Genomic DNA, 12,275 nt, shown 5'->3' with positions numbered 1-12,275 from the left:
TTCAGACTCCGGCCTGGATCTTCCTCCCAGAGGTGCCTGCCCAGGACCCAGCAATGGCCACTGGGACCCTGATGGCTGAGAACCAGGTTAGTCTGGGCTTCCTCTTCCAAGATGACTTTGGGGACTTCAGAGGGTCCTCTCCATCTCTGTGCATGATCCGAAGCGCTTCTGCCCCTCCCCAGCACTGGAAAAAAGGCTATGAGGAGCAGGGAGCTCTGGCGCTGGGGGGTGCAGGGAAGGCAGGGGCGGGTGCAGAATGCTGTGAGCTGGGCCCTCATGACACAGTCATTGAACACTCGGCAGCCTTTTGGTTACCAGACGAAATGGGCAGTGGATGGTTTTGCTTCACCCCTGAGTCTTATCCTTGGAGTCAGGAATAGGGGTCGGGATCAGGGATGGGGTCTGGGATAGAGTGGGACATAGGAATATGTCTTGCACAAAATGGCTTGATAGTTTTAAAAAAAGTGTTTCTTAGGGATCTCATGTACAGGTGTGCAGGTTATGCACTGCATAAGGGCGCCTCATCTCAGGGGCAGGATTCACATCTTACACCTCATACATTGGTATATTTATTGTGGCAATTTTCAGGCAGATGGCAGTAAACTGTCATATACTAAAATAATGGGTCCATTACAATGACTCTCCAACAGATGGCACTAAAGAGTCGCGTGGAAGGGCTCCTTGTTCCGCCTTATGCCAGGGCGCCTATGGGCTGGCGGCTGCCCTAGATGGTTTCTGTCCCCATGGGCCAGTCATCCCAAATCTGCAGAATCAGAATGTTCCAGCCCAGGAGCCAGTAGTGGGCCCTTGACCCATGACGTCTCCTGCCCCAGAGTTCCGGAAGCACATGCCCCTCCACCGTGTAAAATTGGCCGTTGCAGGAATCAGTGACCTTCAAGGACGTGGCTGTGGACTTCACCCTGGAGGAGTGGGGCCGGCTGGGGCCTGGCCAGAGGGAGCTGTACCGGGACGTGATGCTGGAGAACTACCAGAACCTTCTCTCACTGGGTGAGGCCCATCCCCAGCCTTCCCCAGGGAGGGGCCTGTGCCCCTTTGCGCCCTCTTCTCATTTGTGCAGGCAGGCACTGGGGCCGTCTGGGGCCCTCTGTACTCTTACTGGTGCCTCGTGCCTGCCTCTCCCTTCCTTTCCTTCTTTTGCTGGCTGGGGTTGACCTTGGCTGCGAGCAGGGGCCGTTTCCAGGGTAACGGGCGCGATGGCGAAGCGTGGGTGGAGATGCAGGTTGGTTGCCGGGACTCACGGTGGGATAGGGCGGAGGCCGGCATCCGATGGCGTCTTCGAGTGATGAGCAGAGGTCACAGCTGCAGGGAGGGGGTGAGGTATAGCACAAGGAAGAGAAGAAATGACGAAACGATCATTTTGGAGAATGGGAAGAAAACACACAATTGTCCATCGCAACTTCCAAGTTGCAAGTAAGACCTTGGCGGAAACGCTCTTGAGCCTCTTGGGCGCCGGCACCTAAGTCGGAGGCTATTTGGCCCTAAGCACCGAGGGGCCTTTACCTGGTGAGTTCGGTGCGGGCCAAGGACAGTGCAGGTGGGGGGTGCGGCAGGGAAGGGGTTTCAGGGTGAGGCATAAATGCCAGGCTGCAAAGAGAGAAGGAAAATCGTGGGGGAGGCCACGGATGGCGTAGAGAACTCGCCATCCTGGGCTTCTGCTCCTCTTCCTCCTGGTTGCCCCAGCCACCGAGCCACACTCCAGGGCGGCTGCTAGTCCATGGAAGGTTAGTTGGAGTCAAGAAGTAGGGAAAGTGGCCAGGAGGCCGGAAGGAGGGAGGGGAGGTTTGACGCTAAGATGTGGGAGGTGAGGTCCTAACCAGTGGTGAAGGGGTCTAGGATGTGACCGTGGGAGCGGGTGCCTGAGGTGGAGGGGGATGGGATCCTTGCAGGAGAGGACTCCAGGAGTGGCTGTGTCCAGGTCTGCCTCCCCCTTCAGCTTGGGACCCCCTCAAGGGTATAGGCGTGTCCAGATCATTTCTGTATCCCCAGCACAGCCCCGCGCTGGCGTGGGAGGCCCCTGGGCATGTTTGTTGAACCAAAATTCTTCTCACCCTCACCCCTGTCCTAGTCACCTTTTGGCTGCCTCCTCCAGGAAGCCTCTTTTGATTTCTCCACTCGCTATGACTTCCTGCAGCACCAAGTATTTCTTCCATCCAGCTTATACCATACTAGACTGTGCCTCAGTTTCCTGTTTGGATGGTAAAAATGAGCTAATACATTTAACTAGCGTAGAAATATGCCTGGCACATAGTGTGTGCTTAATAGATGTTAAATTTTTCATATTACCCTATTATTGTAATTATCTCATGTTTTAATCAGGGATCAAATGTTTGCCTACAGGGATTCAAGACAGTTTCATCAAAACGAGAAAGTTTTGACTTCTGTTTCTAGAACTCTTGGAATGGAAGGCTTTGAGCATAGATGAATCTAGAGCCACGTTGGCCATCAGAAATAGGACATGACCCACTCAGATCATTTTAAATTGTCTGGTGGTCAGGTTAAAAACATAAAAAGAAACAAGTGAAATTAATATTAATCATGCATTTTATTTACCTCAAGCTATCCGAGGTATTATCATTTCGACACATGGAAATCATGATATACAAATTATTGAGATATTTTATGGATTTTTTCCATAATAAGTCTTCAAAACACAGAACATTTGGTTTTTACACTTTAACGTCGCACTTGCCTTGGACAGCACGGGCCCAGGGCCTTAAACAGTCTCGTCACAGCTCAGTCTCTCACTGCAGTTTACTAGGCACTCAACGAATGAGCCGTGCATTGGCCATTGGTACCAATCATTAGGCACCCACTGTATGCATCTCCCCTGCAGACCCAGGGCCCAGCACCCAGGCCTCCCTGTGATTCTAGCACCCACGGCCAACTGTCCTATCTTTCCCCAGGGGCAGAGTTTCTTGGGTCCAAACCTGATGTAATCTCCCGTCTGGAGCGAGGGGAAGCGCCAAAGATGGAGGAGAGAGAAGCCCAGCGAGTTCCCTGTCCAGGTGGGTGAGGATGCCTAGCAGGTGCACACCCTCTTCCTACCCGATCTGTCATGGTCAGTGAGGGTCATTCGGGAATGGGGCAGCAGAACACATGGGCAGTAATCTTGGCCCTGGAGTCGGGCTGCCTGGGTGCAGATCCCAGCTGCCCACTTCCTGGCTGTGTGGCCTTAGCCTCTCTGTCCCTTGATTTTCTCGTCTGTAAAAAGGGGCTGATACCAGTACTGAGGGTTGGGAGGAATCAATGAGTTAACAGCTACGGAGCACCACCCCACCCCCCAGACAGTAGTGGCTTTGATGGTTGTCGTCATTGTAATTCTTTATTGGGAATAGCCTTTGGAAAGACCCAGAAGTAGGACCTGGCCTACCATGTTGAGGGAACAGGAAGAAGCCAGAAAAAGCCTCCCTATGGACCCTGGTCTCCACTGGAGGAGGGGCTGAAACATCCATGTTTCCCGCACCATCCAGACCCTCCCCTCTCGTCCTTCCCCCCACAGCCCATCAGTCCTCAGCCTTGTCCCTTCTGCCCCTGGCCAGGCCTCAGCTCCTCTCCCTGGACTCTTATTTTGCCTCTTCCTTGGCCTCCTGGCCTCCTGGCCTCCAGGCCTCCCCACTCCAGTCTGTCTCCCACACAGCACAGAGGGGCCTTTTTATACTAAGAGCTGACCCCATCCCTCCCCTGCTCATGCCTTCCCATGGCTCCCAGCACTCCCAAGATGGAGCCCCAGCCCCTCAGCCTGGCACCCTGTATGGGCTGTCCAACACTGTCTCTTTCCTCATCTTAACCATCCACCCCATGCCCTGACCTCACTGAAGCATCTGTCCCTACCTGAACCTGACTGGGTGTCCTCACCTTTGGGCCTTCACACATGCTGTTCCCTCTGCCTGGAACACCCTTCCCTGCTTTGCATACCTGACAAACACCTTTGTGTTCCTCAAGACAAAGCTTACAGGTCACCTCCTCCAGGAAGCCTTCCACGATTCTAGGCCCCTGCTTCTCAGTGTTTTCATGGCTTCTTGCTCAAGGTACTGTTACTGTACTTGTACATATCATGGTTAAGAGTGTACGTTCTGAGTTCAAATCCCCTCTCTGCCACTGACAGGCTGTGGGACTGTGAGCAAATGGTTTAATCTATTGTTGTCTCTATAAGCTTAGAACAATGCTTAGCACATAGTAAGCATTTAATAAATGTTACTTACCTATTACAATTATAATAATTATTGTAATTATCTGATATATTTATCAGGACTCTTTTAAATGTGAAGAATCAAAATAGGTTAAGAAATATTAGATTGTTTTGACCCATATAACTGGGAAGTTTTGTAGTGCAAGACTTTGGGCATAGATGGATCGGAGGCCTTAAGTGGTATTGTCAGAGCTCACTTGTTTTCTCTCTCTCTCCTTCCTTCCCTCCCAGAACATGTTGATTCTCTCTGTTTTGAGCTTCATTCAGTCTACAGGCCTTTTCAAGTGGCAGTCAACATGGTTACCCACAATTTCAAACTTATATTCTGCCTAGCAACCGCATATATCAATCTCAAGGAAGACTCTGATTAGCTCCCTTTGGATCTTGAACCAATTAATGTGGCCTGGGGGATGGAGTATTGTGATTGGCCAGCCCGAGTCTCATGCCCACTCCTGAGGTGGGGGATGAGGGAGACTGTGATTACCAGCCCCACTAACACTATAGGGAAAGGGGAGCAGTGGTTGTTCAAAGGTAGGGATGCTAAAGCAGTATTGTCCAAAATATCCAAGTACAAGCTTTCACTTCCCTCTTCTGAGAGGGCAAGGACCAGACGTCTTCAACACAAGGTCACCCACCCCCAGCACTGTGGTTAGCACATATGTAATGTTCCATGAACAACCTACTAGTGTCAAAAAATCAATACCCTCCAACAAATTCCAAGTGGTTTTGCCTTCTGCTCATTGTTTCTTCTCTATATCTTCCTTTCTACAAATTGCAAGCTCATGCTATAAAAGCCTCAAATATAATTAACATTTATCAATGTTTTCAAATCAAATAAAAGCTATGTGTGTTTAATCACAGAAACTTTGAAAATCTAAGTAAGATAAAGCAGGAAATGAAAATCTCTCATAATCCTGCTTATCTCTCCAAAAAATTCACTTTTCACATTTTAATATAGTTCCTTCAAGTATGTTCAACCCAGTATCTTTAGTGTATTTAAAAATTAGCATAATGCATTTAAGGATCATCCCCACTGCAGTATGTAGCAGAGCTTCATTCCTTTTCATGGCTGAATAATATTCCATTGTATGGATGTACCATACTTTATAATCAGTTGATGAACATTGAGTCATTTCCTTTTTTTTTTTTTTTTTGGCTAGTGTGAATCATACTGCTGTGAACATTCATGTACAAGTTTTTATGTGAATATATGTTTTCATTTTTATGGGTAAATACCTAGGAGTGGAATTGTTGGGTCATAGGGTAATTCTATGTTTAACCCCCCTTTTTTTCTTTTTTGAGACAGAGTCTTGCTCTGTCACTTGGCTAGAGTGCCATGATATCATCATAGCTCACTGCAACCTCAAACTCCTGGCTCAAGCAATCCTTCTGCCTCAGCCTCCTGAGTAGCTGGGACTACACGCGTGTGCCACCATGCCCAGCTAATCTTTTCTGCATATATTTTTAGATGTCCATATAATTTCTTTCTATTTTTAGTAGAGACGGGGTCTTGCTCTTGCTCAGGCTGGTCTTGGACTCCTGAGCTCAAACGATCCACCTGTCTCGGCCTCCCAGAGTGCTAGCATTACAGGCGTGAGCCACTGTGCCTGGCCTAGCAACGTAAATTTTAAAACCTTTCTTTATAAGTTTATTCTGCCACTGCCAAATAATCAGTTTTCTTTGTCCTGGGATAGATAATATTGTTATTTTCCATTTCTTTCAGACTTGGAGAAAATCTCTGTGGCTATTCAGGAGACACCTCCAGAAAAGAGCATTTCTAAAGAGTCAGCTTCTCCAGTGGAAGGAATTTTAAGGGCTGTACTTGGTGATGCCAAGTTGGGGGAACTCCGGGCATGTTGCCGTCCATTGGAGGACCTGGGAAAGAAGGAGAGGCATTTGAAGTGCTTATTTGCTACTCCCAATGGAGACACCTTGGCAGATAGAGGCCTCAGGGGTAATGAGCTTGGGAGAAGCCTCAGGTGGACCTCTGCCCTCATCAGGAAGCAAAGAGTGCCTGGTGGAGAGAGGCCCTGGAAGTGGAGTGGGCCACGGAAGAGCTTGAAACACCAAAGGACCTTCATGGAGAAGAAACCATTTAACTGCACAGAATGTGGGAAAGCCTTCATTTACCATTCAGACTATATTCTGCATCAGCGAATTCACACTGGAGAGAAACCGTACAAGTGCGATGACTGCGGGAAGGCCTTCAGCAACAGCTCATATTTCATTCAGCACCACATCATTCACACAGGAGAGAAGCCCTATGCCTGCCATGAATGTGGCAAGACCTTTACTCAGAGCTCATCACTTACTGAGCATCAGAGGATTCACACTGGAGAGAAACCCTACAAATGCAAGGACTGTGGGAAGGCCTTCACCCAGAGCTCCTCCCTCATTAAACACCAGCGATGCCACACTGGGGAGAAACCCTATAAATGTGACCAGTGTGGGAAGTTCTACTCGCAGGTCTCCCACCTCACCCGCCATCAGAAAATCCACACAGGGGAGAAGCCCTACAAATGTGGCGAGTGTGGCAAGGCCTTCTGTCACACTTCCTCCCTGACCCAGCACCAGACCATCCACACTGGGGAGAAACCATACAAATGCAATGAGTGTGGGAAAACCTTCAGCCACAGCTCATCCCTCACTCAGCATCAGCGAGTCCACACTGGAGAAAAACCCTATGAGTGCATGGAGTGTGGCAAAGCCTTCAGTCACAGCTCGTCTCTGACTCAGCACCAGAGAATTCACACTGGTGAGAAACCCTACGAGTGTCACGAGTGTGGGAAGGCTTACACGCAGATTTCCCACCTCATGAGGCACCAGAGCATTCACATGGGGGAAAAGCCCTATATATGCAATGAGTGTGGAAAGGCTTTCAGCCACACCTCATCCTTTACTCAACACCAGACAATTCACACTGGTGAGAAGCCCTACAAATGTACTGAGTGTGGGAAAACCTTCAGCCAGAACTCTTCACTCACACGCCACCAGAGGATTCACACGGGAGAGAAACCTTATGAGTGCAAAGTTTGTGGGAAAGCCTATACCCAGATATCCCACCTCATTCAACACCAGAGGATTCACACGGGAGAGAAACCCTATGAGTGCAGCGAGTGTGGGAAAGCCTTCAGCCGGAGCACCCATCTCATCGAGCACCAGAAGATCCACACTGGCGAGAAACCATACAAGTGTAAGGAGTGTGGGAAAACATTCAGTCACAACTCATCCCTCACTCAACATCAGAGAATTCACACTGGTGAGAAACCCTATGCCTGTAAGGAGTGTGGAAAGGCCTTCAATCAGAGCATCCACTTGATTCAGCATCAAAGGATTCATACTGGAGAGAAGCCCTACAAATGTAATGACTGTGGGAAAACCTATACCCAGATCTCACACCTTCTCCAACATGAGAAAGTCCACATTGGTGGCAAACGCTATGCCTGTAAAGAATGTGGAGAGGGTTTCAGCTGGAGTTCACACCTTACTGAACACCGGAGACTTCACACTGCGCAGAATGCCTACGTATGTGGTGATTTTGAGAAAGCCTTTGCTTGGGGCACACAGCTTGCTGATCATCAGAGAACTCATGCTGACTAGAGAACCTGAGCATGTGACAAACTGGCAGTTCTGCTGTTAGATTCAGTTCAGCCTTCATCAATGCTAGGAACCCTAGGAAAAAATTCATCTTCAGGAAAAGATGGATCCGCGTGCTTAAATAACCTTTAAGCAATGTGTTCTTCATCAACACCAGGAACCCCCCTACCCAGGGAGGAATGTTGGCACCACATGTTGAGATAGTTTGTTACTTTGTTCCCTAGAGGGAGGGTGGCACAGTTTATTACCAGCTGGGATAGCTTATGATTGTTTGGGGAGGGGTTACCCCACATATTTCCTCAACCCTACAATGTTCCCAGATGGTAGTATAATTAGGGGATGGTCTAAAAGAGATGCCACCTCATCTGAGATCTTTAATAAAAACAGCTCTTTCTGAGCTTTTTAAACTGATTGATCTTTACTTAAGTTGGAGCCTGAATATTCAGAGGGAAAAACAGCTATAGAAATTAACCCTTTAAAGTAATGAGTTTACTTTCCTTTAAAACTTTAAGCTACAAATTTCACAATCTGTAGTTGGCTTAAACAGTAAATATATTTCATATATTTATAGCCACTTTAATGTCCTATTATTTGTTTAATTACATTTCCAGGAATTTATGCTTTACAAAGCTATTACCCTATTAAACATCATGCTCTTAAGCATCATTTTTATTCATGCCCAAAGGCAGATTTTTCATCATATTTTTAAACATAATATTTTTTTATTTTAAAAATAATATTTATACTTTTATAACAGAAAAATTGGGGGTAAAATAACATATGCTCATCATAAGGATAATTTGGAAAGTATAGAGAAGCATGCAATAAAATACCAAGTCCCTGTAATCCCACAGCTATAGAGAATCATTAGTCATTCTTAGGTGTGTTTCTTTATGTTTTTTTAGTCTATATTCTATATGGTCTGTTTAGTTGTCAGGAATTTTGGATTAAAAAATAAAAGCCATATAGTCATAATTTGGCCACCTTAGAACTCATATTGTTTTTGTTTTTTATATTTCCTTCCAAATCTTTTAAACAAATATAACTTTATTTCATTGCAATGACAGTGTAGAGACAATTTTGCCCTCATTATGCCATAAGCATTGTCCTTGTCACATACACACCATATTTATCATTATTAGGGCTAATGATATGTCATTGAGCAAGTGAAGAATAATTTACAAATCAATTCCCCTTTAGGTTTTTGTTCTAAAATCCTGACTGACACATTTTATTGACCAATTTTGCCAATTATGAATAAGGTTATAATGGGCATTTCCATGCTTCCTTCCTCCCTTCTTTTGGGGGGATTATTTCTTTTTTTTTTTTTTTTTTTGTTGAGACAGAGTCTCACTTTGTTGCCCAGGCTAGAGTGAGTGCCGTGGCGTCAGCTTAGCTCACAGCAACCTCAAACTCCTGGGCTTAAGCGATCCTACTGCCTCAGCCTCCCGAGTAGCTGGGACTACAGGCATGCGCCACTATGCCCGGCTAATTTTTTTCTATATAGATTTTTAGTTGTCCATATAATGTCTTTCTATTTTTAGTAGAGACGGGGTCTCGCTCAGGCTGGTCTCGAACTCCTGACCTTGAGCAATCCACCCGCCTCGGCCTCCCAGAGTGCTAGGATTACAGGCGTGAGCCACCGCGCCCGGCCGGGATTATTTCTTGAAGTAAAATTCTCAGAATCTCTACATCTCCCACCAGTTTCCTGATTCCTCAAACACGTTGCCAAATTGCTTTCTAAAGAGGCTGAACTTCACCCAGCTGCCACAAGCTGGGTGTAAGAACCATAGTTGCACTACATTTTTACAGCAGCAAGTGTCAATTATTTAAATATCATTAAATAATCTTTAACAACCTGATGTTTTAGAGTTTCACATAGTTACATGTATTCAACCAACACATTATCCGGTCCCATGTGGGAATTTCAGTTATTTCTTGTTGATTTTTATAAATGTAGTATAGAACATGCCTTCTATGGAAGGGGAGGACATTTCTATGACCCTATGCATATTGCCAGTGGCCTGCCAGCAGCTCTGTATCAGTTGGCACTCTGGCAGTGTGTCAGGCTCTGTCTCACCAGCCCTCATCTGTGCTATTATATTTGAAAGTCCTTGCCCAGATATTTCCTCTAATCTTCTGGAACTTTTTTTTCACGATTGAAGTAATATTCATTGTGAATAATTCAGACAAAACAAAAATGAAGAAAGCTATAGTGCCCTGTAAATTTCATTCCAAAGATCCTCGACTTTTTTTCTGTAAATGTGAATTCCCCTTTTTGCTTTTATGAAACTGATTATACATATATATTCACATATAGTATGTTTATATAGCATAACCAGGCCGGGCACGGTGGCTCATGCCTGTAATCCTAGCACTCTGGGAGGCCAAGGCGAGAGGATCGTTTGAGCTCAGGAGTTCGAGACCAGCCTGATCAAGAGTGAGACCCCGTCTCTACTAAAAAAATAGAAAGAAATTAGCTGGACAACTAAAAATATATAGAAAAAATTAGCCAGGCATGGTGGCACATGCCTGTGGTCGCAACTACTTGGGAGGCTGAGGCAGGAGGATTGCTTGAGCCCAGGAGTTTGAGGTTGCTGTGAGCTAGGCTGATGCCACGGCACTCTAGCCCGGGCAACAGAGTGGGACTCTGTCTCAAAAAACGAAAAAAAAGAATATATAGCATAATCATACACAAACATGATTTTAGAAGTTACTTTTCTCACTTGATATAATGCGGATAATTTTCCACAATAATATTAATACAAAATATATACATATTTTACATATACAAAAATACATATGTATATACATACATATGTATCTTCATTTTTATCAGCTGCATAATATTTCATGTTAGGGTTTCTTTAATTTATTTAAACAATCCCTATTAATGGACATTTAAGTTGTTTCCATTTTCTTCTCCATCATTGGATATTTATTATTTGACATTACATGTAAGTATGTCCATAAGATGAATTCCTACACGTATACCTGTGGGATCATAGAATGTCCTGCCCACATTTTAAATTTTCAGAGTTATTGCTAAATAGTTCTCCAAGAAAGAATGAACCAATTTAAATGACTCCTGGAAGTGTATATGAGTGCCTGATTTTCTGTTCCTCTACTTCCTTCTCAAATACTTGGTATTAGTCCTTTTTTAAACAGTTTTAATCTGATAGGTAAAAACGTTCTATTGTTAGTGACATTAATGACCTTTTTATGTGTTTATTGATGTATTCTATGAATTGCTTATTTATGTATTTTGCCCATTTTTAATTGGGCAGCCTTTTGTATTGATTTATAACAGCAGGTCTTTACATATTATGCACATTAACCCTTTGGTATATGTGTTACTAACATTTTTTCTCAATTTCTATTTCCCTTTCAATTTTGTTTGTGGTATATTTTGCTATATGGAATTTAAAAATTTTTAGGTATTCAAATCTATTTGTATTTCCTTTATAGTAAAGACTTCCTTACCCCCAAGATTATTAAAAAAAAAAGTTCTCTTATATTTTATTCTAGTACTTTTATAATTTTCTAACAATTAAAATTTTATTCCATCTGAGTTTTTATGGTTTATGGTATGAAATAGAGAATTATTATCAGCCAAGAGTATTTTGCTTGCTTATGGAAGAGAGAGAATTTCTTGGCCCGTGTAATTGAAAAGTTTCACCTTCTGGAACAAATGGATCCAGGTGCTTAAAGGACCTGTCAACAATCTATTCTCTCCTTCTCTCAGCTCTGCTTCCTTTTTGATCAGGTATGCTTTCTGGCAACTTGTAATGAGAGGCCCTCGCCTAGAGCCAGCGCATGGACAGTTGCCACGGAGTAAAACTCAGGCGTTTGTTTCCTGAGTTGATGGTTGCCCTGGAGACGAACGCTGGTGGGGGCGGGGGGCGCCTTACAGGACGTAGCCTGTGATTATTCGTAATGGGAAGCGAACGCATCCTTTGTAGCTGTCGTCTCCACGCCAAATACGGAAGCCCCAGTAAGCCCTGACATCGTGTAACCCACGCGAAGGCCACTTGGGCGCCAGGGTTTCTTTTGACTCTGCCAACAGAAGACAGTCGCCCTGAGGAGCCCGAATCCCGGGGGATTCCAGGAAGTGTAATTCATCAGGTGAAGGGGCAGTGGCGCTGCCCACGTGGGGATCGCCATGGAGAGCCAGCTTTGTGTGGGAGGCCGACTTTACGCCCATAGGCCGACTGCCTAATGACACTCACCACTTACCTTCCCCATCTTTGGCCCAAAGAGCCGCCTCCGGGGTTTAGGTCACAGAGCGGAACAGAAGGACGCCTGAATCTGGCGGATGCCAACGAGTTGCGGGCGCGTGCCTGGCGCGCCGGCCTGAAGCAGAGAGTGGGAGGGACTAGAGGCGTGACGCTATGGGGGCGGGGCTAGGAGCCGGGCTACTGCAAGGATTGGCTGGAGTAGGCGTGGACAGCATGGGGGGGGGGTGTTG

At 45.7% G+C, this 12,275-nt stretch overlaps 1 protein-coding gene across 1 annotated transcript; it reads left to right on the top strand.

The window, feature by feature from the left end:
• LOC138374576 (zinc finger protein 665-like) lies at positions 1-8,138 on the top strand. Its single transcript, XM_069457527.1, has 4 exons — positions 1-86; positions 882-1,008; positions 2,925-3,026; positions 5,934-8,138. The coding sequence occupies exons 1-4, from the start codon at positions 54-56 to the stop codon at positions 7,808-7,810; spliced, it is 2,139 nt and encodes a 712-aa protein (XP_069313628.1). The 5' UTR covers positions 1-53; the 3' UTR covers positions 7,811-8,138.
• The last annotated feature ends 4,137 nt before the right edge of the window (positions 8,139-12,275 follow it).

Source organism: Eulemur rufifrons, chromosome 24 (genome assembly GCF_041146395.1).
Source record: "Eulemur rufifrons isolate Redbay chromosome 24, OSU_ERuf_1, whole genome shotgun sequence".
Taxonomy (NCBI): domain Eukaryota; kingdom Metazoa; phylum Chordata; class Mammalia; order Primates; family Lemuridae; genus Eulemur; species Eulemur rufifrons.
The sequence above is the reverse complement of the archived record's forward strand: the minus strand, read 5'-3'. Positions and strand labels throughout refer to the sequence as shown.

What these genes read in the sequence shown, in the direction of transcription:
- LOC138374576 (XM_069457527.1), top strand. Translation starts at nt 54, where the DNA reads ATGGCCACTGGGACCCTGATGGCTGAGAACCAG. An exon ending in CCCTGATGGCTGAGAACCAG is followed by an intron (nt 87 to 881) that starts GTTAGTCTGGGC and finishes TGGCCGTTGCAG; the next exon opens with GAATCAGTGACCTTCAAGGA. An exon ending in CCAGCGAGTTCCCTGTCCAG is followed by an intron (nt 3,027 to 5,933) that starts GTGGGTGAGGAT and finishes CATTTCTTTCAG; the next exon opens with ACTTGGAGAAAATCTCTGTG.